This window comes from Phyllobates terribilis, unplaced genomic scaffold (assembly GCF_046119375.1).
Source record: "Phyllobates terribilis strain yellow unplaced genomic scaffold, ASM4611937v1 Scaffold_5__5_contigs__length_657084704, whole genome shotgun sequence".
NCBI classification, from domain to species: domain Eukaryota; kingdom Metazoa; phylum Chordata; class Amphibia; order Anura; family Dendrobatidae; genus Phyllobates; species Phyllobates terribilis.
Genome location: NW_027362765.1, coordinates 118,153,447 through 118,181,329, shown reverse-complemented (window position 1 = coordinate 118,181,329; position 27,883 = coordinate 118,153,447). Strand labels below are relative to the sequence as shown.

General features: G+C 42.3%; 1 protein-coding gene across 3 annotated transcripts in view; it reads left to right on the top strand.

Annotated features, from left to right (window-relative positions):
* The window catches only part of ASXL1 (ASXL transcriptional regulator 1), a 29,440-nt gene extending 6,949 nt beyond the window's left edge, over positions 1 to 22,491 (top strand). The window contains exons 2-12 of one of the 3 annotated variants that reach the window (XM_073682792.1): positions 5,499 to 5,581; positions 7,796 to 7,904; positions 8,576 to 8,687; positions 10,838 to 10,902; positions 11,068 to 11,161; positions 12,793 to 12,930; positions 16,493 to 16,653; positions 18,333 to 18,429; positions 18,518 to 18,623; positions 18,981 to 19,473; positions 19,889 to 22,491. In XM_073682792.1, coding sequence (XP_073538893.1) covers positions 5,499 to 5,581; positions 7,796 to 7,904; positions 8,576 to 8,687; positions 10,838 to 10,902; positions 11,068 to 11,161; positions 12,793 to 12,930; positions 16,493 to 16,653; positions 18,333 to 18,429; positions 18,518 to 18,623; positions 18,981 to 19,473; positions 19,889 to 21,598 — 3,168 coding nt within the window. In that variant the 3' untranslated portion in view covers positions 21,599 to 22,491. Of the gene's footprint in view, positions 1 to 5,498; positions 5,582 to 7,795; positions 7,905 to 8,575; positions 8,688 to 10,834; positions 10,903 to 11,067; positions 11,162 to 12,792; positions 12,931 to 16,492; positions 16,654 to 18,332; positions 18,430 to 18,517; positions 18,624 to 18,980; positions 19,474 to 19,888 lie in introns of all 3 variants that reach the window. The other 2 variants (XM_073682793.1, XM_073682791.1) reach the window with 2 other exon arrangements.
* Positions 22,492 to 27,883: the final 5,392 nt, after the last annotated feature.

Genomic DNA, 27,883 nt, shown 5'->3' with positions numbered 1-27,883 from the left:
GGGCAGTGCACACTCACCGGATTTGATGTGTGGTTGCCCTGACTTTGGGCCAGTCACGGCAATGAAATGCAATGCTGTGAGTGTGCCTAATTTCAAAAGTCTGTGACTGAAGAGATAGTCAATCAAATAGATAGTGGGTGCTCACTGTACGTAGGAGGTGCTCTGGGGTAAAACGTCAAATAGTCCGAAAAATAGAAACTCCGGCACTCAAAAAACATGATGCAAAATGATTTTATTATACAATAGAGTGAAAAAATTCAATAGACCCAAATGAAGTCAGTTACTAATTCTCGCCGTTTCGGCCTATCTTAGGCCTCTTTCACGGTATCTGTGTATATAGAACAAAGATAAGTATATAAAAAATACATAATTCCTATCCTGTTTCATGGTATATCACTTCTAGTCAATTAAATGATAAATTCATGTACATGTTTTACATGGTAAGACAACATATAAAATAATTCTCATTATTTTTCATCATTAATTTTTGCCCCTCTCAAAGGCGCCAGAGACAGGTTAGAGTATATATTAGGAATAAATCCCTGATCCAATAAATTTCATATATACAGGAACAATTATCTATTAGAAAAACTCATGTGGATCAAAGATGAATCGTTCTGATCTTTAGTAAAAAAAAAAAAGAGAAGTCAGTATAGACATATGAAAGCTCAAAAAATAGGGAGAAACAAAGGAACAAAGAAAAAAATAGCAGGTATAATCCAAAGTAGGAGATAGTAGTATTGGTAGTCAAAATAGGCTGTGATAAAAGACAAGTGTATATATGTGCACATGCATGGAAATATCCCAATAGGAGTGAAAACAAATCCCCTCAATGACGACCACTGCACGTTAAGTAAAAAGAAGAGATACTGCAAACCTGGTGGCTAGTGTGTCCCGGTATACGGAGAAGCGTCTTCAATGTGTACTGCCGTGGAGCTTAGTGTCCGTGCGGCCTTTTTAAAGCGGAAGGCGAGTGCGTGTAACTTCCGGTGACGTCAGCTTCCCTCTAAAGGGTGTAAATGCGCTTGCGCAAGTCGAAGCCGAAAAGGATTGGTGCATGCACAGTAGAACTGCATGAGAATACATGACACGCATGGGAATGACATGCAAGGACGGAAAAGGAAAGGGGAAAGCAAAACATGCTAGTAAACAGAATAACATGGACAAGGATAACAAACTGAGGTTGGAAGGAACACTAAGGTTATATGAAAGAAAGGGAGGACAAACGAGAAACACAGGGAAATAAGAGAGGAGACAACAAAATGGCAGAATGGAAAAAAGGAAATATACTTTTCAAGATGTTTACTGTGACATCTAAAAGCAATAAAATATATATGCTAATAATTATTCTCATATAGTCCAACATTCAGAAGAATGATCGCTCAAGATCCACACACCGTATATAGTCCATAATGCAAAATATCAGAATATATTGGATGCCCAGTAAGATCAGTCTGGGAACAAGAAAATACTTTTACTTAAACATTAGTAAGCCTCAATGATACATTTCATATTCCCTATTTAAACCCAATGGTGTCAGCGTCTGAAGTGTCTGAATCCAATAGGATTCACACTGCTTCAGTTTTTCAAATTAGATTACCCCCCTGTCTAGCTGGGGAGATGTGATCTATAACCTGATATCTCAACTGGGCTATTGTATGTTGCCTATATATAAAGTGGACCGGGATGGGCGAAAGAATACATCCACATCTGATAGTTGATTTGTGCCGTGAGATTAGGTCCCAAATATGCTGGGTAGTCTCCCCAACATTTCCGAGGCCGCATGTGCATTTTATTAAGTACACCACAAACGATGATTCACAGGTGAAATGACCCTTGATGCAAAATTTTGGAGGAAAGTGTGTGTCTGTGTGTGTCTGTGTGTGTCTGTGTGTGTCTGTGTGTGTCTGTGTGTGTCTGTGTGTGTGTGTCTGTCTGTCTTATAGTCCGATATATATACAGTGGGTACGGAAAGTATTCAGACCCTTTAAAATTTTTCACTGTTTCATTGCAGCTATTTTGTAAATTCTAAAAAGTTCTTTTTTTTCTTATTAAAGTACACTCTGCACCCCATCTTGACTGAAAAAAAAAACAAATGTAGAATTTTTTTCACTTTTATTAAAAAAGAAAAACTGAAATATCACATGGTCACAAGTATTCAGACCCTTTGATCAGACAGTCATATTTAAGTCATATGCTCTCCATTTCCTTGTGATCCTCCTTGAGATGGTTCTACTCCTTCATTGGAGTCCAGCTGTGTTTAATTAAACTGATAAGACGTGATTTGGAAAAGCACACACCTGTCTATATAAGACCTCACAGCTCATAGTGCATGTCAGACCAAATGAGAATCATGAGCTCAAAGGAACTGCCCAAGGAGCTCAGAGACAGAATTGTGACGAGGCACACATCTGGCCAAGGTTATAATAGAAATTCTGCATTACTCAAGGTTCCTAAGAGCACAGTGGCTTCCATAATCCTTAAATGGAAGATGTTTGGGACCACCAGAAGTGTTCCTAGACCTGGCTGTCCAGCCAAACTGAGCAATTGTGGGAGAAGAACTTTGGTGAGAGAAGTAAAGAAGAACCCCCCCAAGAGCGAGCACTGTGGCTGAGCTCCAGAGATGCAGTGGGGAGATGGGATTAAGTTCCACAAAGTCAACTATCACTGCAGCCCTCCACCAGTCGGGCCTTTATGGCAGAGTGGCCCGATGGAAGCCTCTCCTCAGTGCAAGACATATGAAAGCCCGCATAGAGTTTGCTCAAAAACACATGAAGGACTCCCAGACTATGAGAAATAAGATTCTCTGGTCTGATGAGACGAAGATAGAATTATCACCAAAATGTTCTAAGTGGTATGTGTGGAGAAAACCAGGCACTGCTCATCACCTACCCAATACAATCCCAACAGTGAAACATGGTGGTGGCAGCATCCATGCTATGGAGGTGTTTTTCAGCTGCAGGGACATGACGACTGGTTGCTATTGAAGAAAACATGAATGCGGCCAAGTACAGAGATATTTTGGATGAAAACCTCTTCCAGAGTGCTTTGGACCTCTGACTTGGCCGAAGATTCACCTTACAGCAAGACAATGACCCTAAGCACACAGCTAAAATAACAAAGGCGTGGCTTCAGAACAACTGTGACCATTCTTGACTGGCCCAGCCAGAGCCCTGACCTAAACCCAATTGAGCATCTCTGGAGAGACCTGAAAATGGCTGTCCATCAACGTTCACCATCCAACCTGACGGAACTAGAGAGGATCTGCAAGGAAGAATGGCAGAGGATCCCCAAATCCAGGTGTGAAAAACTTGTTGCATCATTCCCAAGAAGACTCATGGCTGTACTAGCTCAAAAGGGTGCTTCTACTCAATACTGAGCAAAGGGTCTGAATACTTATGACCATGTGATATTTCAGTTTTTCTTTTTTAATAAATTTGCAAAAAAATCTACAGTTCTGTTTTTTTCCAGTCAAGATGGGGTGCAGAGTGTACTTTAATGAGAAAAAAATTAACTTTTTAGAATTTACCAAATGGCTGCAATGAAACAAAGAGTGAAAAATGTAAAGGGATCTGAATACTTTCCGTGCTCACTGTAGATAGATAGATAGATATGATATACACACGCTGTGGGTGGTGGAGGGGGGGAGGCTGCAGCTGTTGAGGAGCGGGGCACAGGAGGCTGCTGCATCTTACACTGTGCTCGCTGCTAAAGAAAATGAATATTCACTGCTCGGGGGGAAGGGGGAGATCAGGGGGTGCCATACATACCAGGATGGGGATGAGGGGGCAATACATACCAAGATGGGGATGAGGGCCACGTATAACAGGAAGGTGGGGGGATATTAACAGAATTGGGGGACATTACCCCTATAACAGTGTCATGAGCAGACCCCTCCCCTTTAATAGGGCATCATGACCACATTGTTTTGGTAAAAAATTTTTTTTTATATATTTTCTTCCTCTTATAGTCTGAAAAATACGGTACTTACAAATGCTACTTTGTGAATTATCTCTCACCCACGTTGTTGAAGAAGTCATGTGTCATCGGGTTAACCCCTATTGCGGTATTTTTGATTCATCTCCTCATGCCTAATATGCCAGATAGAATCCTTTGAAACAATATGATCCACTCTATGGTGTTGTGATTTTGGAAGAGCTCTCTTAATGTGTTTGGGGTGGCAGCTAGTATAATGTAATAAGCTGTTTTTGTTCATTGGTTTAGTAAATAAATCCATATCCAAGGTGCCATCCGGATTTAAAGTTACCCAAGTATCTAAAATACATGAGTGGAAATATGTATTTTTTTGTATACTTATCTTTGTTTGTTGTATATACACAGGCCAAAATGTCAAATTAGTATCTGACTTCATTTGGGTCTCTTGAATTTTTTTCACTCTATTGTATAATAAAATCATTTTGCATCACGTTATTTGAGTGCCAGAGTTTCTATTTCTTGGACTTTTTGAAACGATAGTCGCCACCCATATGACTAAAGAATAAAGGTATGAGGGGATCCCCTAATGATATAAAGTCTTTTTTTTAAACCTAATACTTGGAGCTTTTCTTTTTGCACCACTAACAGCACATTGTGGCCAGTTTAATAGCTAAAAACGAGGTGACCGGTTCTCCTAAATTCCACAGCACTTTACATACATTATCACCACTGTCCCCGTTGGGGCTGACCATCTACATTCCCTATCAGTATGTCTTTGGAGTGGGGGAGGAAACACGGGGAGAACATACAAACTCCTTGTAGATGTTGTCCTTGGTGGGATTTGAAGCAAGGACACCAGCAAGTAACAGTGTTAACCACTGAGCCACCATGCTGCCTTTAATTAGACAGGGCACTAGACACTCCTACTAAGTGACTTCCAATAATACACCCCGAGCCTCCGTCTTCCCGGCTGGGTTAGTGATCCTAGGTTGGGATCCTCTGCTGCTTGTAGTCACGGTCTCTCCTGTCTCTTTGATGAAATGCGTGGGGAGTTGTGCATTGCTCTTTTTCCAGAATTGTGTGGGTGATGCTCTAAAAATATTTGATTTATGAGAGCATGCAGACATAGAGTTGTCTTCCCCACAGAACAAACAACCTCCTGAATTATAGTTTTAGGTGGCATTTCATGGGTGCCTGTTATCCCTAATAGTTAAGGTTTGATAAAATGCAGACACTGATTGTTACTTTTAGGAAAACATGTCTTGAGAGATTTCTCTTTAAGAACTCCCTTAGGACTGTTACTAACCCCTAAGCAAAGCTCTCCTTTAATTTATTGTCATGTCCTTTACTGTTGATTTCATGTCTCTAACAAATGGTTACTAGTTAAGGAAATCCCTACATAAAACGAATAAACTTGATTAGTGCAGGATCCGAGGGGGCGGGGCTCCAAAATAAAATTCTTGCTTCATGCTCCGCCCCTGCAGAACACTCGTGAGGCAGAACACCAGATTTTTGTGGAGCGGCATGGTTGACCGTTCTTCTTCTTCTTCTTCTTCTTGCAGGTTTTGGAGAATTACTCAGACGCGCCGATGACTCCTAAACAGATCCTGAATGTGATTGAGGCTGAGGGGCTTAAGGAGACAAAGTAAGTTACGCAAGGCAGGAAAGTGCGATCCTGCGGCTCTGTGGGCGGGAGAGAAGAGGGGTTAACTGTTGTGTAGATTTTTATAGCGGTCATGAACGGGTGTCATATGTTTTTATTACTCACAGGATGACTGTAATATTTTATTGACTGTGACTTTTTCTCTTTTTTTTTTTTTTTTTTTTGTTTCCTTATTTTTTTCTCGTCTTTGTCCGTGGAATCTACAGAAGGTAAGACTGTGTGACCGGGGAGGGGTGGTTATGTGGCTGATCCGATGTTTAAAGGGCCCGTCTTATGTCAATCCAGGTTTAATTATTGCATACTTATAACTGTATTATTCTGATTTGCTTTTGAGTTACAATTTCTTGCCATCTTTAGGATCTCTGCTTGCTTTGAGTGAATAAATATATTAAGTCTTAAAACCTGTGTAGACCTAATATTTTTCACAGCTGAGGGTTTGTTTAATTGTATCCAGTCTAGACTATCTTCAGTGAGTTGAACAGCTGGAATTTGAGACAGATCCATTTTATTTGTACTGACACATTGTAACAGACTATATTTGTGTTTAGAGGATTGTCTATACTGGATTATGTACGGATTTTCAATCTCTTGATAGAAGTCAAAATGTGTCAATTCACTGATGGAAATCAGAGATGCTAAAATTGTGAAGGCTTTTAGTTGCAGATCCTTTCAACTGCCCTTTCTTTGCCAAATACTTGTCTCCTAAATCCTTGCAGGGTGGCCAGTCAGGAAGTTTTCTTCAAAATGATCCATGATCATCTTTGCAGCTGTGATCCAGGTTGAGATACAGCCCTTATAAATGCCCATCCTATTTCAACCATTGTAAAGCAGGAGAGGGGGGTGGAATTGACAGGCTGCAGCAGGGATAGGAGAGAGATGTGTCCCTGTGAACAGATAGGTGAATATCACAGCAGTAAATCAAAATGGAAATGGCCTTTTTTTTTTTTTCTCAAGTCCTTATTGGAAAAAAAAATATATTTGGCATTGTTGCATCTTTAACGAAACAAAGTATAAAAAAAACAAAGCTAGAACTATTGTTTCCTGACCATTTCACCATGTCCCATTCCAGCATTTTTTTTAATTTCACTATCGATTACTATAAGTAAAGTACGTTTGCATTAAACTTCTTCCAGGTCGTTGTCTTCTGCAGTTTCCAGCGCAGCTCTGGTCCTCTTCTGCATCATGTGACTGCAGCTGTCCCTTCTCTAGTGAGCATGTGCTGATTGTCAATTCCAACACCTGCTCAGTACGAGCTCCCTGCTCACAGTGCTATATTGCTTTGAATGTGCAGTGATGGCTTGTGTCCTCACCGGGAGCAACTATATAAATTAAGTATCTTGTTAACGTCACAGACCCGTCAACTATAGACTAGTCCCGGCTGAGTACTGCACATCCACTCCTATTCATTGCCGTACCCAGGAGAAATTACATAATTTTGTACTCCAAAAGATTCCCCTTCCCTGCTGAGCCATGCAGTGACATCCACATATGGAGTTTTGCTGGGCTCAATAGTAAGTAATTAGAAAAAAAAATATTTTTTTTCTGCAATGGCTTCATGTGAAAATGAAAAAATTGCAGAAAATCCTACATTTTAATTAAAAAAAAAAAAAAATGAATTTTTCATTTTTTTTCCCTCACTTTGCTAATTTCATGTGAAGCATCTGAAGGGTTAATAAACTTCATAAATACTATAAGGCACGCACTTTTTAAGTTGGTGTGTTTTGTAGGGGGCAGGGGGCCCTCGGAGGCACTTGATCTGAATCAACCTTAAAAAAAAAAAAAGAGAGAGAAGTTTCTGAATGCTTTTTGATAATTAAAAAAAAAAAAAGTTCTCTGCAGATCTGATGATTTTATAAAGATATATGACATATATACTTGTATTACTGAAAATGCCACAGTCCTTTAGCACACCCTTCTATACTTCTGTGCTGTTCCTCTCTTCCGCCTGTAAATTTCTAAGCGACTAGTGTATTTTCCCAGTTTCGGTGTGGGTCCCTCTGCAGGGAATGGTAACACTCAATTGTCAATTTATAAATTTCCAGGAGGAATGATAGAGAAACCATACAACATGGGGGTATTGGGAAAAAATGCTTCATAGTTTTTACTAAAACCGAGATCTCAAGAGTTAAGACTGGTCCTCCTTAAATGGTTGGATAACCCAGACCCCCTCAAATCGATTTTCTTCATCCTTTGCAGCATTTCCTCCCCTTTGGCTTGTCTGAACGCCATGTTGCACTCCAACTCCAGGACACGAGAAGCCATGTTTTACAAGCTCCCCGGCCGCATCAGTCTGTTCACCATGAAGGTTCGTGCTGCCACTAGTCATTATACTGCTGTATTCACATTGATAGGTGCCAGATGACCAGGCATTCTTGATTATTGGTCTGCAAGGTATTGGTGGGATTATCAAAATTTCTCTAGATTCCATAAATCAAAGGAATTTCACAGTTTATGGAGGTTGGAGTTCCTCTTTAATCAAATGCTAAATTATTAGATTGTGCAATTAATCTGAAATCCTTCTAAAATAAACCACAACCACAGTGGGTTTACGACATGTGGCCCACCTTTATATTTTGGGCTTAATAGAAAATCCTTTACCCAAAAACATCTTTATAGAGGCAAGAGCACTTTTTCAGGGCTCCCAACCTCCTGCTTTGAAATACTTACATAAGGTTCAACCTGCAGTGACCACTAGGGGGAGCTCTGTCATTGAGGTCAGTAGATACAGTGTAACTCTGTATGTAGTGAGCTCCCCCTAGTGGTGGCTGTTGGTAGTTAGAATTTGGGTATTGTAAATATATGCAGTTTTATGGGTCAGTGTGACACAGAAGCTTTGTTTGCTCGTCTGGCTTTTGGTGCAGTTGTTAAAATCAGTGAGGCTTGTTCTTCTCCCTGGAGGGCCGCTCATACTGTCGTTCTGTGGGGGTCGTACCTGTGTGCTTGTGCAGCCTTTCATGTGTGCTTGTTGTCTGGCAGAAGAACGCAGTGCAATGGTCTCGTGTGGTGTCGCTGCCGGACGATGGGGACACGGAGGACACCGCAGATGACGAGGGAAGCCAGTGGACAGAGAGCGGCTTAGTGTCGGCAGGTGAGATCTGTGACAAGGACAGGGAGAGATCATCTACTGAGTGCGACCATGATGCTTTCCACAGAAATAAATGAAACCAGGTCAAGCGACGTTTTTCTTTTGTTCATTCTTGGGGAAAAAATAAACTATTAACACTTTTATTTTGTTAAAGAATTCTTACTCTGCAGCATTTTTTTTTAGTACAGTGCTGTGCATAAACATTTTATGACATGGGTGACGTTTTAGAAACCTCCATTCTTCACACTGCTACACTACATTTCAAGCTGGAAAACTGTCATGGAAGCAAAGTTAAAGGGGTTCTCCACTACTCAGACAAGCCCTTTTCAACCCAAATGTTTCCACGCAGTTAAATAACATTTCTACTCCCCTCTGATGCTGACACCATTCCAACAGTGTCAAAACTTGATCTCCCGGGGCTCTCGTGACAAAACAATGTCACTCTAGCTCTGGGGAAAGCCAGTGTCGACACCAGGGGTGTGCATAGGTGTTATTGTTTTAGTGGGGTGGAAACATAGGTGTAAACACCCGGGGTTTTCTGTGGGCATAATACTACTCAGACAACACAGGGTGAGGGTAAAACATTGTGGCAATACTTTATTGAACCACCAAACAGATAATAAACATAAAGAACAGCCCACAAATACCCAAGATGGTACAACATTACACAGTCTCACCCTTCTGCTGGCCCGCCGGGAATAGAACAGCTGCGACTTTGGGACTTCCAGGGCCAACTACCTCAACTAGTGGTCCCCCGCTTCTGCCGGGCCCCCACAGAGAGAAGGTAGCGGTAAGCTTAGGAAGCTGACTGTCCATCGAGGTACAAGGCCAGGAGACCTGAGGGTCCCACCATTGCCTCTCCAAGAGTTTCCATGGGGCCAGATGACCGATTGGTACCAATCTGGCTTCTCCGAACGTCTCCGGGGGTTCCAGGCGACCTGAGGGTCCCACCTCGCAAACCCAAACAACATGTCCATGGGACCAGGTGACTTCATTGTTCCAACCTGGTCTCCCCAAATGTATCCATGAGTTCTCTGATGGTCAATGGAGCAGATCTGTATCCTTCTTGACCCACCAAAGAAACACACACAATCAAAAGTCAACACAAACACAAAAGTGTGTTTGTCTTGACCTAACAAATCTAGACATCTGGCTAATTTAAGATTAGAAGCTGTGTCGTCACAATAGGGATTGAGAACATGTTGTCTGTCCAAGTAGTATACAGCCTGTGCTCACGATGCGTTTTTTAAGCGTTTCCGCAGTGGCAAAAACGCTGCAGAAACACTTAAACGCATGGTAGAAGGCCTGCTATGTTCCCCAATGATAATCCGCATGTTCTGTGCACATGCTGCGGAAATTTCCACTGCGGGTTATTGTGGAAAAAAACACAGCACTACCAATTATTTTGCGGAAGCGCTGCGTTTTCGCCGCCATTGACTTGCATTGCAATCATGGATTCCGCATCACTGTATATGTAGATGCGGAATCCAAACGGTTCAATGTGCGGATGGTACCCAGGTCTAGAGGAGAGGAGACTCTCCTCCGGACCCAGGTACCATAGAACCTGTAACAAAAAAAAGAATAAAATAAATATTATATTTACCTTCTGATGGCCCCCAGTCTCCTTGTCTTCGCTTGCCGACAGCTCGCAGTGGACTGAAGGACCTGCGCTGATGTCATTTAGTCATGTGACGGCAGGTCCTTCAGTGTACTGCGAGCTGCCGGCAAGCCAGGACGGAGCGAATAAAGACTCCGGGGGCCATCGGGAGGTAAGTATAGATTTATTTTATTTTTTTTTTACCATTCTTTTACGGTCACACTATATAAATCCTTGCCGTTTGCATGGATTTATATAGTGTGACCAAGTTGACAAGCACTTTCCAGGTGATGCTGAAATCGCTTGGAAAGCGCTTGTCAACCCGCATGAGGGAATGCATGTGTAGAACGCTTCACATCCGCTTGTCCCTGGCAGGAAAAACGCATGTACAATCCGCATGTACAATCTGCATGCGTTTTTTTCTGCCAGGGAGATGCAGAAACTCTCAGGAAAAAATCCAGAGCATTTCTGCATCGTGGGCACATAGCCTTAATGTACAGTGTGACTGAATATCTTCGTTTAAGTTTGTCCTTTTTTGTTTTGTCTGTTGCAGCAGAAACCTCTGGCAGCGCTTCCTGTTCTCGAGAGTCGCATGTCAGGGAAACCAGGTCGCTAGTACAGGTCAGTACTAAATTGTACACTGCTGTGAAGTGCAGCAACTGCATTGAAGTGACCTAAAGAAGACTGCTGCTTTCTTTTTCCAATCAGTGTGACACTGTTATTCTGAAGGATTCGGACCCTAATATTGGTTGGGCTGGTTTCTTACACTACCTTTTGTGTTTTTAGATGAATAAGCAGAAGAGAAGAAGTGGGGTGCTGCTGCCTCGGGTCGTCCTTACACCTCTCAAAGTAAATGGGGCTCATCTGCCATCCACTTCAGGTGAGGGCATTCACACTGCGGTCCTGTGTAACTCTGTATGTAGTGAGCTCCCCCTTGTGGTGGCTGCAGGCAGAAAGAATGTTACTGTATCCCTATAAGAAGGTATTTGCATCTACTTTATTATAAATAGATTATAATAAACTAAAAATTATAATAATGCCATGATAAAGTATATTATGGATTATAAAGCGGTTTTAATTTTTGCATTTGTAATTTCACTGTATTGTGATTCATCAGAAGTTAATGGTTTTGGAATATGTATAATGTATGATTGACACTTGGATGCTGCCTAGTATAGAGGTAATTTCACCAGATTTTATGTGCTAAACTGGCCATATCGTAATGAAGTGACTTATCTGCATAAAAAGTAGTTTTTCGGGGGTTTTTTTATCTGATCTCCGTAACGGAGATATTAATTTGTAAATTTTGCATACTAATTTCCTCTATAACTAAGAGGGTATTAGCAGAGATTCTTCTCTAGGAGTGATTACTTTTCCCCTAATCCTAATCATAAGCAGGAGGTGTCATGCAGGAGGAAATAAAAAGAAAATGCCCCCTGAGAATGTCAGAACTGGCTTTCTTTGTGTGATATGGCAAGACTGTCTAACCAGGTCGCACAGAGCTCACTGCCAGTGATTACTGCAGGGGAGAAGAGCAGAGCTGTGTGTCATCACAAATATCACTCTGCTTCTATCTCTGGCACCTAGGAATAATGCTCCGGTACCTGGCATAGATCAAAAATCACTATATACAATAATCCCTGCTTGTAGGACTCGTGTCTTCCCAGGTCACACTGTCCTCACTGCCAACTATTGCTATGCAGAGGGAGGACAGCAGAGCTGTGTCATTTCAAACATTGCCCTGCATATATGTCATTTAGGAATAATGTGCAGGTTCCTGGGATAGATGCAAAGAGCTGTATGCCATAAGCCTTCATCGCACATTAGAGCTCTCATTTCACAGCATTGTCATGCTGTGAGATGAGAGCTGCAGTGTGTAAGCAGCGCTCATCACGTACAGCGCTCTGCATCTATCCCAGGTATGGTGGAAAAATGCAACATCACCTGGAATTAATGCAGATCATTGTGACAAGTGCTGCTCTCACTGCTGCTCTCATCTCTCAGCATGATAGTGCTGTGAGATGAAAGCTGTTCTGTGCGATCAGGGCTTATTGCAGACAGCGCTTAGCATCGATCCCAGGTATATATAGATATATGCAGAGCAATGTTTGTAATGACACACGGCTCTACTGTCCTCCCTCTGCACAGCAATCGTCGGCAGTGAGCTCTGTGTGCCCTGATTAGACATGAGTTTTAACATATCACAAAGAGAAGGCCGGTTCTGACATTTTTTTTCTTCTCCTGCCTAATGCCTCCGGCTTACAATTAGGCAGTGTCCTACAAGGGGTAGACTAATTGCCCCCAGAGAAGTATCTCTGCGATCGCCACCTTGGTTATAGTGGAAATTGGCATACAAGCTTTAAAAGGTAATGTCTATGCAACAGAGATGAGAAATTAAAAATACTTTTTACCGAGATTTTCAGCAACTTGATCTTGGCGGGGCCAGTTCACGTAAAATGTGGTGGAAGTTCCTCTTTAAGACACAAGATCACTTTATCATTTTGGCTCCAGGTTTGTCCGTTTCCCGTGTAGAAAGTGAGTCGTCCGGCAGCACATCTTTGAGGGGCAGCCTGGCATTTCACAGACGAACAGGTTTAGGCAGCACCTCCACCCATCATCTTAGAAACCTGAAGAACATCTCTGCTCCAGGTTGGTCGAATTACATTGTGCAGTCTGCTGTGCTAGTAAAACCGTATTATCAATTATCTAAGTTCTGCAACTTTCATATACAAACGTGGTCAAAATTGTTGGTACCCCTCTTTTAATGAAACGAAAACCCACAATGGTCACAGAAATAACTTGCATCTGACAAAAGTAATAATAAATTAAAAATCTATGAAAATGAACAAATGAAAGTCGGACATTGCTTTTCAACCCTGCTTCCACAGAATTTTTTCATACATTGCATGAGATCAGTGATTAGAAAAATAAAAATTAATGTCCCATACAGGGACTAAGTAAAAATGTAAAAAAAAAAAGTCTAAAAAATGTTTTCAAACTGTTAAAAAAAAAAAAAAAAAAAAAAATCTCAAAATAAATAAGAATAAATAAATAAAATATTAATCCAGTAAATCCGTATATCTATGCAAAAACAAAAAAAAGTACTCATATTTGGTATCGCCGCGTCCGAAACAACCCGATCTATAAAACTGTCACACTAACTCCTTCTGTGCACGCCGTAATAAAAATAAATAAAAAACAGAGCGAAGAACTGTGCTTTTTCATCATATCGCCAAACAAAAAGTGGAAAATAAAGCGATCAAAAAGCAAAATGCAAATAAAAATGGTACCGCTGAAAACGTCATTTTGTTCCGCAAAAAAAAAAGCCGCCATACAGCTCCATCAGCCGAAAAATAAAAAAGTTCTAGCTCTCAGAATAAAGCGATGCAAAAAAAATATTTTTTCTATATTGTTTTGTGTAAAAGCGCCAAAACATAAAAAAATATACAGCAAGTGTAGTATTGCTGTAAACGTACTGACCCTAAGAATAACGCTGCCTGATCACTTTTACCACACGCAGGACGGCATAAAAAAAAAACCTCAAAAAACAATTCCTGAATTGTTGTTTTTTTGTTAATTTTACCTCCCAAAAAACAGAATAGAAAGTGATCAAAAAATGTCACGTACCCAGAAATGGTACCAATAAAAATGTCAACTCATCCCGCAAAAAACAAGCCGTCACATGACTGTCGGCCGAAATGTGGAAAAATTATAGCTCTCAAAATATGGCGATGCAAAGACTAGATTTTCCAAAAAAAAAAGCGTCTTAGTGTGTGACAGCTGTCAATCATAAAAACCCGATATAAATCTGGTATCTCTGTAGTCGCACAGACCCGAAGAATAAAGTAATCTCATCACTTATACCGCACGAGGAACAGCGTAAAAAATAAATAAAACCAATTCTTCACCTGCTACTGATTTGTTTATTATGTCTCCCAAAGATCGCAGTAAGGCTCTGCTCACATTTATCCTGCGCTTTGCGCTGAGCGCTTACACCATAGTTTCCGTGTAAATCTCTGAAATACATGATTCAGACGGAACCCATGACGGAAGATTCCCTGTAATGAGGCAGATATAGGCCACTGTGGATGCCGTCTGGACTGTGATCCCACGGTGTCGTTTGTTTTAGGCGTGCATAAAAGTGCGGTTGGCCACAGTTTTGTGCACACCGCTAAACAGAGGCCAGACGGAGTCCAGAGTAACTCTGCTGCCTCATTACAGTGAATGGATCCCGCAGGGGTTTCATCTGAATTACATCACTTGGAAATTTAGATGGAAACCCCGATGTAAGTGCTCAGCCTCGAGCGCCGGATAAATGTTACATAAAATGTTCCCAATAAAAGCTTCAACTCAGTCCTCAAAAAAAGCTAGTCCCCACTCAGGTCCGTCATCTGTTAAAGGTGTTAGAGGTGTAGTTTACAAAATGGGGTCACTTGTGGGGGTTTCGGCTACTTCGGCATGTCAGCGACTCTTCAAATGTGACATGGTGTCTGCAACCTATCCCAGCCAACATAGCGCTCCTTTCTCTTCCGAACCCTGCCGTACACCAAAGCAGTGGTTTGCCTCCACATATGGGGTATCGGCGTACTCAGGAGAAATTGCACAACAAATTTCATGGTGCAAATTATCCTGTTATCCTTATGATAATGCAAAATTAAGGGATGAAAAAACGTTTTTGTGGGAAAAATGTGAAAATTTTATTTTTACAGCTCAATATTATAAACTTCTGTGAAGCACCTTGGGGTGCAAGTTGCTCACCACACATCTAGATAAGTTCCCTAAGGGGTCTAGTTTCCAAAATGGTGTCACTTGGGGGGGGGGGGGGGGGTTTCCACTGTTTAGGCACATCAGGGGCTCCCCAAATGTGACATGGCGTCTGCTAATTATTCAAACAAATTTTACATTCAAAAAGTCTAATGGCGCTCCTTCCCTTCCGAACCCTGCAGTGCGCCCAAACAGTGGTTTTCCCTCACATATGGGGTATCAGCGTGCTAATGAGAAATTGCACTATGAGTTGTGTATTCCATTTTTTCCTGTTACCCCTGTGAAAATAAAAAAATTGGGTCTAAAGTAACATTTTTGTGAAAAAAGTTAAATGTTCATTGTTTTCTTCCACATTCCAAAAATTCCCGTGAAACACCTGAAGGGTTAATAAACTTCTTGAATGTAGTTTTGAGCACCTTGAGGGGTGCAGTTTTTAGAATGGTGTCACTTTGGGGTATTTTCTGTCATAAAGGCCCCTCAAAGTCACTTCAAATAAGATGTGGTCCCTAAAAAAAAAAATGGTTTTGTAAATTTTGTTGGAAAAATGAGAAATCGCTGGTCAACTTTTAACCCTTATAGCTCCCTAACAAAAAAAAATTTTGGTTCCAAAATTGTGCTGATGTAAAGTAAACATGTGGGAAATGTTATTTATTAACTCTTTTGTGTGACATATCTCTCTGATTTAAGGGAATAAAAATTCAAAGTTTGAAATTGCAAAATTTTCAAAATTTTTGCCAAATTTCCGATTTTTTTCACAAATAAACGCAAGTGATATCAAAGAAATTTTACCACAATCATGAAGTACAATATGTCACGAAAAAACAATCTCAGAATCAGGGGGATCCGTTGAAGCGTTCCAGAGTAATTAACCTCATAAAGTGACAGTGGTCAGAATTGTAAAAATTGGCCTGGTCACGAAGGCAAAAACAGGCTCTGGCGCGAAGTGGTTAAATGAGGGGTACCAACAATTTTGACCACGTGTGTATACTCTGTTCTTCAGTTCCTCGCTGTTGTTCAGATCTCTGCTTGCTGTCAATGACTGGAAACATACAGGTTTGTATTCAAAGGCTGAAACCCGGTGCAGACTTAATTATTCTTACTGATGACAGTTTGTTTCAATTCTATCCGGGTTAGAAAATCTTCTACGTGAACAGCACAAATCTCTCCTGATTGTTACATTTTACCTGTGCTAATACTACATCGTTCTGTAGTCCAGAGGGTTTTAGCTCACAGAGGATTGTGTAGACTAAATTCAATCCACTGTGAGAAAACATTTTGGTCTGTAAAAGGTTTTCAGCATCTGGATACAATGAAGATTGTGGGTTATTTATTTATTTATTTTTTTTAAATTGAGATGAAGCAGAAATCTTGAAAATGGTGGAAAATTTCAGCATAAAATGTGAATGATCCCAATCCCTTGTAACACTTGAAGTTTTCTTTTTTTCAGGACAAGTGAAGAAGAGGGAGGAGGAGATTGACTTTGAGACTCCTGGCTCCATTCTGGTGAACACTAATTTACGTGCCCTGATAAATGTGCGGACGTTCAACGCTCTCCCATCTCACCTCCAACAGCAGCTCCTACTGCTTCTTCCAGACGTGGACCGACAGGTGGGTGCACTAGGCAGGGGGTGGGTGCACTAGGCAGGGGGTAGGTGCCTGCTGCGCATAGCTGAGCTACTCTGCCAGCGACTGCTGTCCCTGTAGGCAGATGGATTTCCATAACTGGGGCTCTAATGGACGCTGCACAATACTAATCAATGATCTTGGGGGATATTACATTTTCATGACTCCTAGGCAAATATAAAGTAATTAAAAAAAAAAAAAAAAAAAAAAAAAAAAAATGTTGGAGTGTATATTTAGTAAAAATTTAAAAAATGACACGTATTTTCCACATCACCCTAATAACCTGCTGAATTATTATTCAGGTTATTTTAGTGTGAAATATCAACTGTATAAAAATCTGAATAAAGTAAACTATTACAAAAAGTAGATGTAATCTAAATATATATAAGATATGTATTATAATCACTAGGTATCCACACGACTACCAAAACAGCAGTGAAAAATATGATTTGCTCTGCATGAAACGAGGCCTCATATTTCCACACCTGTGATTAAAGAAAATTACTACTGCTCAAATGTGGAGGCCAAAACGAAAATTATTGGGCAGGTCGTTAAGGTCTTTTGGTCATTAAAGGGGTGTCCATATTATAACCAAAAATTTTGAAAAAAATCAACTCCACTATTAATACTTTTAAATAGTTGGCAAATCCGTTTTAAGGATTTTTCCCGTCTTCCTAAATGCACATTGTCGGGTAGTGCCTGTAAATGCAAGCAATTTACTGCTATTTAAAATTTTCACTTCTTGACATATTAACACTTTTGTTTACATCTCATTGCCACGGAAACCGACTACCACTGTTGGATAGCAGAACGTGTGCAGTGCTTACAAGCTTTCCTTTTATTGGTCTTGTGAGCACTGTTGTTAAGCTGGCCAAAATTGCTGGGGTGCGGTCACACTTTATAATCTCTTCCCAGCTTCAGGGCTGTGCTTACAAACTAGACTGCAGCAGTGGTCGGTCCCCAAGGCAATGAGCTGTAAGCAAAAGAAGTGTTAATATTTCAAGAACAGCTGGAAATTTTAATAAGCAGTAAATTGTAAATGTGCTTAATTTTACAAGCATTATCATTCTATATCTATCTACTATGAAGATGGGAATAACCCTTTAGAGGTTTTGTTCTGTTCCACTCGCTTTCTCATCTGAAGGTGAATGGGACAGGTGACATTATGTCTAGTGATACCTGCCGGTACGTGCTTGCGATCGGCAGTTGTGTGTAGACGTGACGTCACCTCCTGATATGGAAGTGAGTAAAATAGAACTAATACTATCGTGAAAAGTTCTGCATCTTTCTAATGTGATTTCTTCATTCACCAAGCTCACTGCTTCCTCTCTGTAAATAGGAAGGTTGTTGTGTGCACCCAAACCTGTTCTCACCGTGCACTTCACACCGCTGAGGGTTTGGTACAATTGTATCTGTCCTCTGATAGCCTTACCTGCTCTGATACATTGTAGCAAACAATGAGGACAGGAGAGAAATCGATCTTATTAATGTGTTCATCTTGTTTCCACTGGATACAATCGTAGCGGCAGTGAGGTTTTAAGTCCAGTCAGGTTTTCAGCCTTTGAATGTAATCATTAGTGTTTGAAACACAAAGTACACAAAAAAAAGCTCTCCCTCCATAATATTGGACTGATCATTTATTTACATCCCCCTATTGGGCACAGGTCGGTCCAGATGGACAGTTGCGGATGAGCGGCAGCGCCCTGAATAACGAATTTTTTGCTCACGCTTGCCAGAGATGGCGGGAGAGGCTGGCGGAAGGTAAGCGCCTGGCACATGATGTTTGTGGCTTGGTCTTTTTTTATTTTTTTAGCAGCCCCTTGGGTGATTGTTCTTGTGTTCTCTGCAGGTGAATTCACCCCTGAAGCTCAGCTCCGGATGAGGCAGGAGATGGGGAAGGAGAAGAAAGTCGAGGACTGGAAAGAGAAGTTCTTTGAAGATTTCTATGGACAGAAGTAAGTTGTTTTCTGGGTGTTAATTGCTCTGGGAGAAGGTCCGGACTGCACCACTGCCCGCTGTAGTCCCGACCTCCCACATGCAGTGCTGCACTGAAAATCATCCCGTCTTTTGGAGATTCTCATTGCGGGGACCTCCCAGCACCTGTGTGTATGAACAGTGACAACCTGTCTATGGGTGAGGTTGTTGCAGCCCACCCTTTCCCTTGTTGATACCCCTGAATATATTGGGCTTATTGCAGTCCACCCATTTCATATTACAGTATCTGATAGTCTGTATTAGTTCTGACAGCAAGCCTATTAGTAAGGTGGTTATGGCCTTCACAACTAATGATCATGTGCATTGTTATTTCTTAGGCTCGGATATTCTGAGGAGCCGGGATCTGATCCAGAAGGGAAATCTAATGAGACGACACGTCTTCACCAAGGGAGGCCAAGAACAATCCCAGAACCTGCTCAGAACCGGGAGACCGCTCCTGAGGTCCGCATGAGAACTCGGAGGAGTATCTACAGGAACGTCGGCAAGATCCAACATCATCTCCCAGCAGCAGCAAAATCCGCCACCTCCCCTCCTCAAGAGAAAACAGAATCTGATCCGTTACCTGCAGAGGACAGACTGTCACCAAGAGATGACGGGAACCTCCCGTCTACCTCCGAGAGAGTGCCCGAGCTTCATCCCGAGACTACCTCTGAGCAGAAGCGAAAGACCACAGAACCAGAGACCTCCAGCCCCTCCCTCGATAAGAAGCCACGGATGGAACAGCGTCAGTCCTTTCGTAACACAATTCAGAGTGTTCACCCCGAAAAGCCACAGCCCACCAAAGAAGAACCAAAAGTCCCACCAATCCGGGTATGAGACTGAATGGTCCTTCATTTTATGTATTTTAAAAAAGTGTGTATATAAAATATATGCGTCTCTAATGTATATAATATAATTGTGTGTGTGTATGTGTATGTGTGTATGTGTGTATATATATATATATATATATATATATATATATATATATATATATATATATATATATATATATATATATATATATATATATATATATATATATATATATATTTAGGTGTGCGTAAAATAAATATATATTTATTTATTGTGCGATATATTTAAAATCAGACGTTTTGTCCGTAGGCCTAGCATGTGGTATAGCCTGGGTGAATGCAATATATGTACTGAACTGTCCTTGTTATAATAGTCTCTAATATGAAGTAAATGGACTAACTTTAGCTTTTTCTCCCTGCCGCCCTTTCCCCAGATACAGCTTTCTCGGATCAAACCTCCCTGGGTGGTTAAAGGTTTGCCAGCTTACCAGATCTGCCCCCGGATCATCCCAAACCCTGATCCCACTGGGTGCTGGCCTTCTACCTGCTCGCCTGCTGACAGTCAGACCGGTGACCATCACTCCCAAACCACCAGTGTCGACAGTCGAGGCAACGTCAGCAGCGGTCTCCAGCACCCGAACAAAAGAAGAAGCCGATCCAGAGGCTCTAGAAGAAGAAGAAGCAGAAAGAGAAGACACCGAGAGAAATCAGCAAATCGCTGCCGAACACAATTACTGCCGGCCGTTACAGTGACACCGGAAAAACCAGAGGTCCCGCGGGTCAAAATCAGCTGGGTGTCAAGTTCTACTGCTGATGCCAATGATGAGCTTGGCATGACTGACTCCCTTACCAAAGAACGGCACCTGGATAAGGTGGGTGTCCCGGAGGACAACTCCCTGAGTGGTGAGAAGGATGCTCAGATGGCAGACGCAGAGGAGGAGAATATGTGCACGGGCCAGTGCAGTGATGAGCGGATGTTGGCGCCACCCATGGATGGACATGTTCTGGGTGACGTCTCCAACACTTTTCAGAACAGGATGAAGCTGGTCACATCATGTTCAACCGAAAAGGATTCTCCTGAAAAGAAGCCGGATGCAGCGCCAGCGGCCTGCTCGGACCACCCGGTGCTCCCTACATCCTCCATAGTGCACACGCACTTATTGGACACAACTAAAACCTCACCCCTGGGGCTATTGCCAGTGCATGCCAGTGACCCCTCAACACCCAACCCCATATTGGACTATGCTGGTGAGCCATGTTGTTACGGCCATCATCAGGACAGTATTTCTTGTCCATCGGTCAACACCTTGCAGGAGCCAAATGATTCAGACCCACCCCATGGTGCTATTCAGGCAGGGTCCGAACAAGAGATATTGGTGATCCAACAGTCCCCCGCAGCTGAGAACGTTGGCAAGTGTACGCCCATTTCTGACTCCACAAGTGGTGGTTTTAAGGAAAATCTGGCAACCTCTTTATCCCTCAGTGCCGTCCCTTGTACAACGAACATCGTTCTGGAGGACGAACTCCCTGAGCCCACAGCCATGGTTGGCAGTTTTTTGGTGGGCACTAATGATGGGCAGGTAAGGTTATGCCTGCCTTCTGGTTTGTCACCCACGAATCTGGAGGCAGAAATGCATGGCAGCCCTGGCACCCCTACTGAGCCATCATCCAACCATCGCCCCTTGAAGGAGATGTCGCACCAGGACTGCACTGGACAGCATAAACACTCGCTCAATAACCTGTCCGGCTTTGCCAGTAAAGTCCCCTTATTACTGGATATGCCCTTTATCCAGTTTCCTAAGGAGGTGGGGGTCCGTGTCCAGCTGCCTGCAGACCTGGCCACGTCTCCCCCTCACAAGATGAAGGACGCCTTCCTGGAGATGCTGTCGCAGGATGTGGAGTCTTACTGTTACTCTGCTGGGGTCCGTCTCTCTTCCTCTCCTGGAGATTTTGCAGTTACGGGCAGCGCCTCGCTCTCCGTAGAAGTCTTCTCCGAACATGGTGACGGCGGGGAAGAGCAGGTGTCGCTGAGGTGTTCTTGCAGCTTCAAAGCCATGACCATGTGCGAAGGCTGTGGGGCCTTCTGTCACATTGACTGCATCGGACCCTCCAAACTGTGCGTCTCGTGCCTTGTCATAAGATAATCTGATGGCTGTGGGGGGCAATCTTTTAGATTAGCGAGATGGTCACCAACCTGCTCTGTTTATAAGAGGGTGGTGGTGGAACTACCTCACCCAGCAAATCGATGGTTATAGTCCCACCACCGCCCGGGTTGCAGAAGAGGTGGTGACCCGTTGTTTTTAGTGTTGGTATTTTAATATCCGGAGCTCCGAGATGTTAATATTGTATTATGCTTCATTTTGTTAGAAATTGAAAAACCTGCTGATGAATATTACTCGGCTCTTATCGTGATACAGACCCTACTGAAGGGGTAGTAATGGCCATCAGGGGGTGCTGCAAGACCACCTGCCCGGATGATACCCATGCTTTCTTTCCAGTTTTTAGTGTTTTTTTTTCTGCAAATGCAGCAAACTCTCAGCTGTGTACAGGAAGAAGTTTCTTGCATAGCTGGGAGGTGTACTTACATTTTTATATTCACATTGTTAATTTTTAATAAACATTTCACGTTCATGGACGGTGGCTGGCACGCTGCCCCCATAGTGGACTTGAGCGGGTGTTCACAGTATTGGTGCCCATTGTGTTTTGACCGTTGCTCCATTACTGCCTCTTCAAGCCTCGCACGTTCATGGAGGTGAGCGTACGGAGGGGATGAAAGGGTCGGGGAGGGGATTCTCCCCTGCCTTGTCTATGGTTTGGGCTGCATGGCAGGGCTATGATCAGTGTTTAGGGGGTGGGTTTGGAGGGGGGAGGGGTATTGGGGCGTCCATCTTTTGTAATGCATGGACAGTATATCTGGAAGCAGGAAGCGCTGTGTGACGTGAACGGGTTGTACATAACCGGAGGAGATTTGGCTTCTGCATCCCAGTGTTTTATCCCTGTACTTATTATGGTGTACACATTTCTGGCCTATAATATAAATGTATATTCTGTATACATGGCTGTGTGTGTCATTTACTGCGCTGCTACTGACGGACGCCACTTATCTACTTCCATTCATATTCCCACCCACAACTACGCACCCATTCCTACACCCGTCTGATTTGCAGGGACCCCACAATTCTCAGACTTTGGGGGCCTCCTCTCTATATATGATCATTAGGGTACCAGCAGTCAGATCCCTTTGGTCAGACTTGTGCCAGATGTAATACATTTAGCTTCAAAAGGAAAATATTTTTACATTTTTCTTTTTTTTTTCTTGTAGGTCAATTCATCAAGTTTTCAAGATCTCTGCTGATAGTTAACAGACTTGCAATGAATAAAGTCCAGCTCACGTGATGTAACGAGCAGTGCACCTCTGCGGCCTCTACATGGCTAGGCCACTCAAAGTAAACGGGTTTATATTGCATGATGGCAAGCGGAGATCTAGAAAACCTGATGAACTGATTATCCTCAAAGTGTAGAATCAAAAATTAGCTGTACTCCTTTTCACTGGTAGATTGTGCTGAAGAAATTAAGAATCATCTTGGCTGGTAAATTTTATTTTATTTTTTTTTTTCCTCCCTTTTAAAGGGAATCCATCAGTAGGATCAATCCTCCTAAGCATGGGCAATGTAGGTCATAGAAAGCTGAATAAAATGATACTTTGATATCTGCAACCCGATGTTTTATTCCAGAGAAATCCACATTTTTCTTAATATGTAAATGAGCTGTTAAGATCTATGGGCTGGACATAGATCTCCCTGAGAATTTGCATCCAGAGATTATTTTTAATTTCCAGTATGAGAGATATGACTGACAGTCTGCTCTCCTGATCTACATGTCTCGCACTAGTAACTCCTTTAATTTATTGTAAGATCTGGAGGCAAATTCCCAGGGAGATCTATGTCCGGCCCATAGATCTTAACAGCTCATGTATATATTAAGAGAAATGTGGATTTCTCTGGAATAAGACATCAGATCGCAGAGATCAAGGTATCATTTTATTCAGCTTTCTATGGCTTTCATACATATAGATGGCTTAGGAGGGATGATCCTACTGACAGATTCCCTTTAGATGTGTCATAAAAGTGTGGGGACCCCTCAAAAAAACACAATCCTAGTATGACACAGCTGCCATCTGCTGCTTGTGGAATGGGTTCAGCTTCTTTGCCTCTTTCACGTCTACAGGTCCCAGCATGGACATAAAGGTACAACCATTTGTGGTAAGTGGTGAATTCTTGAATTCGGGTTTTTCACTTGGTCCCATTACCACCAGTGTGTAATCCAGCTCCTCCGCCTGCCGTCTGCATTTATTAACATTTGTTAAAAGATCGTGCAAAATTCCAATGTGGTCCTGTAATAGGACGACGTCGTTGTAAAAAGTCTGTTCAGAATATCATCATGCCCTATGATCAATTGTGAGTGCTATTATTAAAATGTGGTTGGATTAAGGATCCGCAGTAACTCAGCCAGGAAGTGGGGACCATGTAACTTTACAGCACAAGGTCACCGAGTGCTGAGGAGCAGAGGGCAGAGAAGTCACCAACGCTCTGCAGAGTCCAGACCTCCTCTGGCATCACCATAAGCACAAACACTGCAAGCTGACCCAAGAAGCTGCCTGCAGCCTTACATCACCAAGCACGATCCAGAAAGACATGGTAGAGGAGTTTGGTTGGAGAAACATAACCAGCCACATAGTCTGGACCACAGCCCCATCCAATATCTTTGGGATGATTTAGAATGGAGATTGTGAAGCCCAGTTCTCTCCAACATCAGGGTCTGACCTCACAAATGCTCTTCTGGGTGAAAGGGCAAACATTTCCAGACCCCTCACAAATAGAAACCCTTTCCAGCAGAGAGGAAGATGTTACACCTACAATGTGGGGAACCAGCTTCATATTAATAGCTATGGATATAAAATGGCAATGTCACAAAAGCAGGGACAAAACTATAGTGGGTGCAGGGAATGCAGTCGCACTGGAGCCTAGGGGCGTCCAAAAGGTCTCCTTTGGCCGTGATGAGAAAACCAATACAATTAACAATGGTAGTTGGAGATTTTGCACTAAGGACATTGGCCCTAATTCATCAAGACATTATTTTCTCATGGTCTTGATGTGGGGACTTGGTGGAGTCAGATGCTCCCGATTTAATGAGCCAGAAATCTTACACCAGTCCCTGACTAAAGTAAGATTTCTGGTGTAAGGAACGTGTCGGCTCGCTATGAATTGGACCCAGGTCTGGCATCACGCCCCTGCTGTGCCCAGTCACACTTAAGTCCTACGCATTTTGGCATCACTGGGAGAAACTGGTGAGAAAAGTTCAAAAGATTTACGCAACTTGGAAGAATTCTTGCGACATTGCTTTGATGAATCAGGGGCCATAGCGTCTCAAATTACACCCCTGCATAAGTCGCCTCCTGTTGGTGTAATATGGAGATGTTCCAATACTTCTCTCCATATAGTGTAGGGGCCTGATTTTTTTTTTTGTGCCAAATTCTTAAAAATGGCGCATGCAATTTATGAATTGGGGGCAAAATTAAAAATGCTATTTATTTTGGTTTTGAGCGTGTTTTTGCCACTTTTCAGTCGCACACCCTTTCAAAAAATCGCATATTTGTCTAAATATGCACCCAATTGAAAACTCCGTCACACGTCCAATTCCAGGGTTGAGAACTAAAGTGAGATACGCCCCCAAAAAATGTGATGTTTGGTAAAAGTCGCATTTCATGAATCTGTCTACAACATTTGGTAAGGAAAGTTGTCTAAGGGGGGAAAAAAAAGTGATTTAAAGGAGCAAATTAGTCCAGAAATGTAGAGCAAAAGCAATGATGAGTCGGGGCCTGTGAGTCTCTGTGGTCACAGGGAAACTGTAGGACTGGAGTAACACACAGCTGCAGAACCAGACGGCACATAGGTCTCCATAGTTGTATAAAGTCGTGGCCAAAAGTTTTGAGACCAACACAAATTTTGATTTTCACAAAGTTTTACTACTTCGTTGTTTTTCAATCTTTCAGATGTTTCTATGGTCACTGAAGTACAATTATCAGCATTTCAGAAGTTTTCACACTTTTATTGACATTCATCAAGTTTATGGAAAGACTCAATATTTCCAGTGTTGTCCCTTATTTTTTTTATGACTTTCTGCCCTTCACCCTGGCAGCTGGATATAGACTTCTGGGCCAAATCCTGACTGATGACCGCCCGTTCTTATCTAATCAGAGCTGAGAGTTAATTTATTTTACTCGCTTATATAGCGCCATTAATTCCACAGCGTTTTACAGGCATCATCACTGTCCCCATTGGGGCTCACAGTCTACATTCCCTATCAGTATGTCTTTGGAGTGTGGGAGGAAACCCATTATCACAATTTCTGTGATTTGCTTGTACTCCTGCTGTGTGAGGAATGTCTACAGGTTCTCAATGGGATTGAGAGTTGGAGCGTTTTTTACTATGGACCCAAAATGTCAATGTTTTGTTCACTGAGCCACATGGGGTGCATTTACACTGAAAGATCATTGTTAACAAGAGTTGTGAAAGGAAATCTATCACCAGGTTTTTGCTTCAGATTTTGCATAATGTAAGGGCAGAGACCCTGATTCCAGCGATGTGTCACTTACTTAATTGGTTGCTGCAATTTTGATTAAAGACTTTTTAATCTCCTGCAGATCTCTGCATACTGAGCTCTGTATAACCCCGTCCTCACCACTGATTGGCAGCTCACTGCCCTTGTACAGTGTACACAGAAAACTGCCGATCAGTAGTGGGAGTGGGGTTGTACTTCCTGGCAGCAGGCCAAACAGTCCTCTAATGATAGACCTGATTTTTATCAGCAGATTATTAAAACTAGTAAGTGGCACATCACTGGAATCCGGGTGTCTGTCTCTACGTTATTCTGCTCTCAGATTGGGTAGTAAAAACCTTGTGATAGATTCCCTTTAATAAGGCTCGTTTCACAATTATCTGTGTGAACAGGCTGCCAAAGAACGAGCAAAACACATTTGAAATGATCTTTTATGCGGCACAAAAAATCTTCGTTCATGGCAAGACCAGACTCGCATTGCAGAGAACCACGGCAGCCTGTGGGCAGCTATAGATCGTTCAGTGCATATCTTTTAATTCGGTATGCCTGTGTAAACAGGCTCATAAACTGCCGCCGATGGGTAAAGATTTACCGATTGGCGGTCATTTAGTGCTGTCAGTCTGTCTTGGTAAACGGCCCCTTAATTGTCACTTTTGTCTTGTGACATGGTCTCCATCATGCTGGAGAAAGCATTGTTCATCCCCACATTGCTCCTGGATGGTCGGGAGAAGCTGCTCTTGGAGGATGTGTAGATCCCATTCTTTACTCATGGCCGTGTTCTTAGGCAGAATTGTGGTCAATCCTCCAGGCAGAATAGCAAAATCTTAAAATAAAGGGACAACACTAAATATTGAGACTTTACATTAACTTGATGTATTTGTCAGCAAAAGCTTAAACTTCTGGAATGCTAATAATTGTACATCAGTAATCGTAGAAACACATGACAAAATCAAAAATCAGACTTTGCGAAAACCAAAAGTTGTGACCGTCTCAAAACATTTCGTCATGACTGTGCACAATGTGGTTGTTTGTAGAGTTAATTTAGCTTAAATGCTTCGAAGTAAAAAAAAAAATAGTAGTTTGCTCTAGTATAAGGCTATGGAAGCAAAACAACAAATCCGATCAGGCTGAGTTCTAGAAACTGGTTCCTATGAGTAATCGCAGCCTTCCCTTTCACTACCTTCTATACAGTCATGGCTGAAATTTAGTAGTACCAAAGGCTTTTGGGTCGCAGTGTAGTGCCCAGTGTCAGACAGCTGGGTTTGCATCCTAGGTTGTGGGTCTTCCAGCAGGACAATGACGCCAAACATACTTCAACCAGAAATGGATGGAAACAAAGCACTGGAGACTTCTAAAGGTGGCCAGCAATGAGTCCAGACCTGAATCCCATAGAACACCTGTGGAGAGGTCTCAAAATTGCCATTGGGAGAAAGCACCCTTCAAATATCAGGGACCTGGAGCAGTTTGCCAAAGAAGAGTGGTTCAGAATTCCGGTTGAGAGGTGTAAGAAGCTGTTGATGGTTATAGGAAGCGACTGATTAGTTATTTATTCCAAAGGGTGTGCAACCAAATATTAAGTTGAGGATGCCAACTTTGTCCGGTCCATTTTGGGGGTTTTGTGTGAAATTATGTCCAATTTGCCTTTTTTTCTCTTTTTTTTGTGTTGTTCCAAAATACACTAGTGTAATTGCAATAATTTTCTAGGAGAAATACTTCAATTTCTGGAACAATTTCAAGGGTGCCAACACTTGCGGCCACGACTGTACAGTCCCCCAGCCATCTGCCCCCAAGCAGGAATCATGAGTCACATG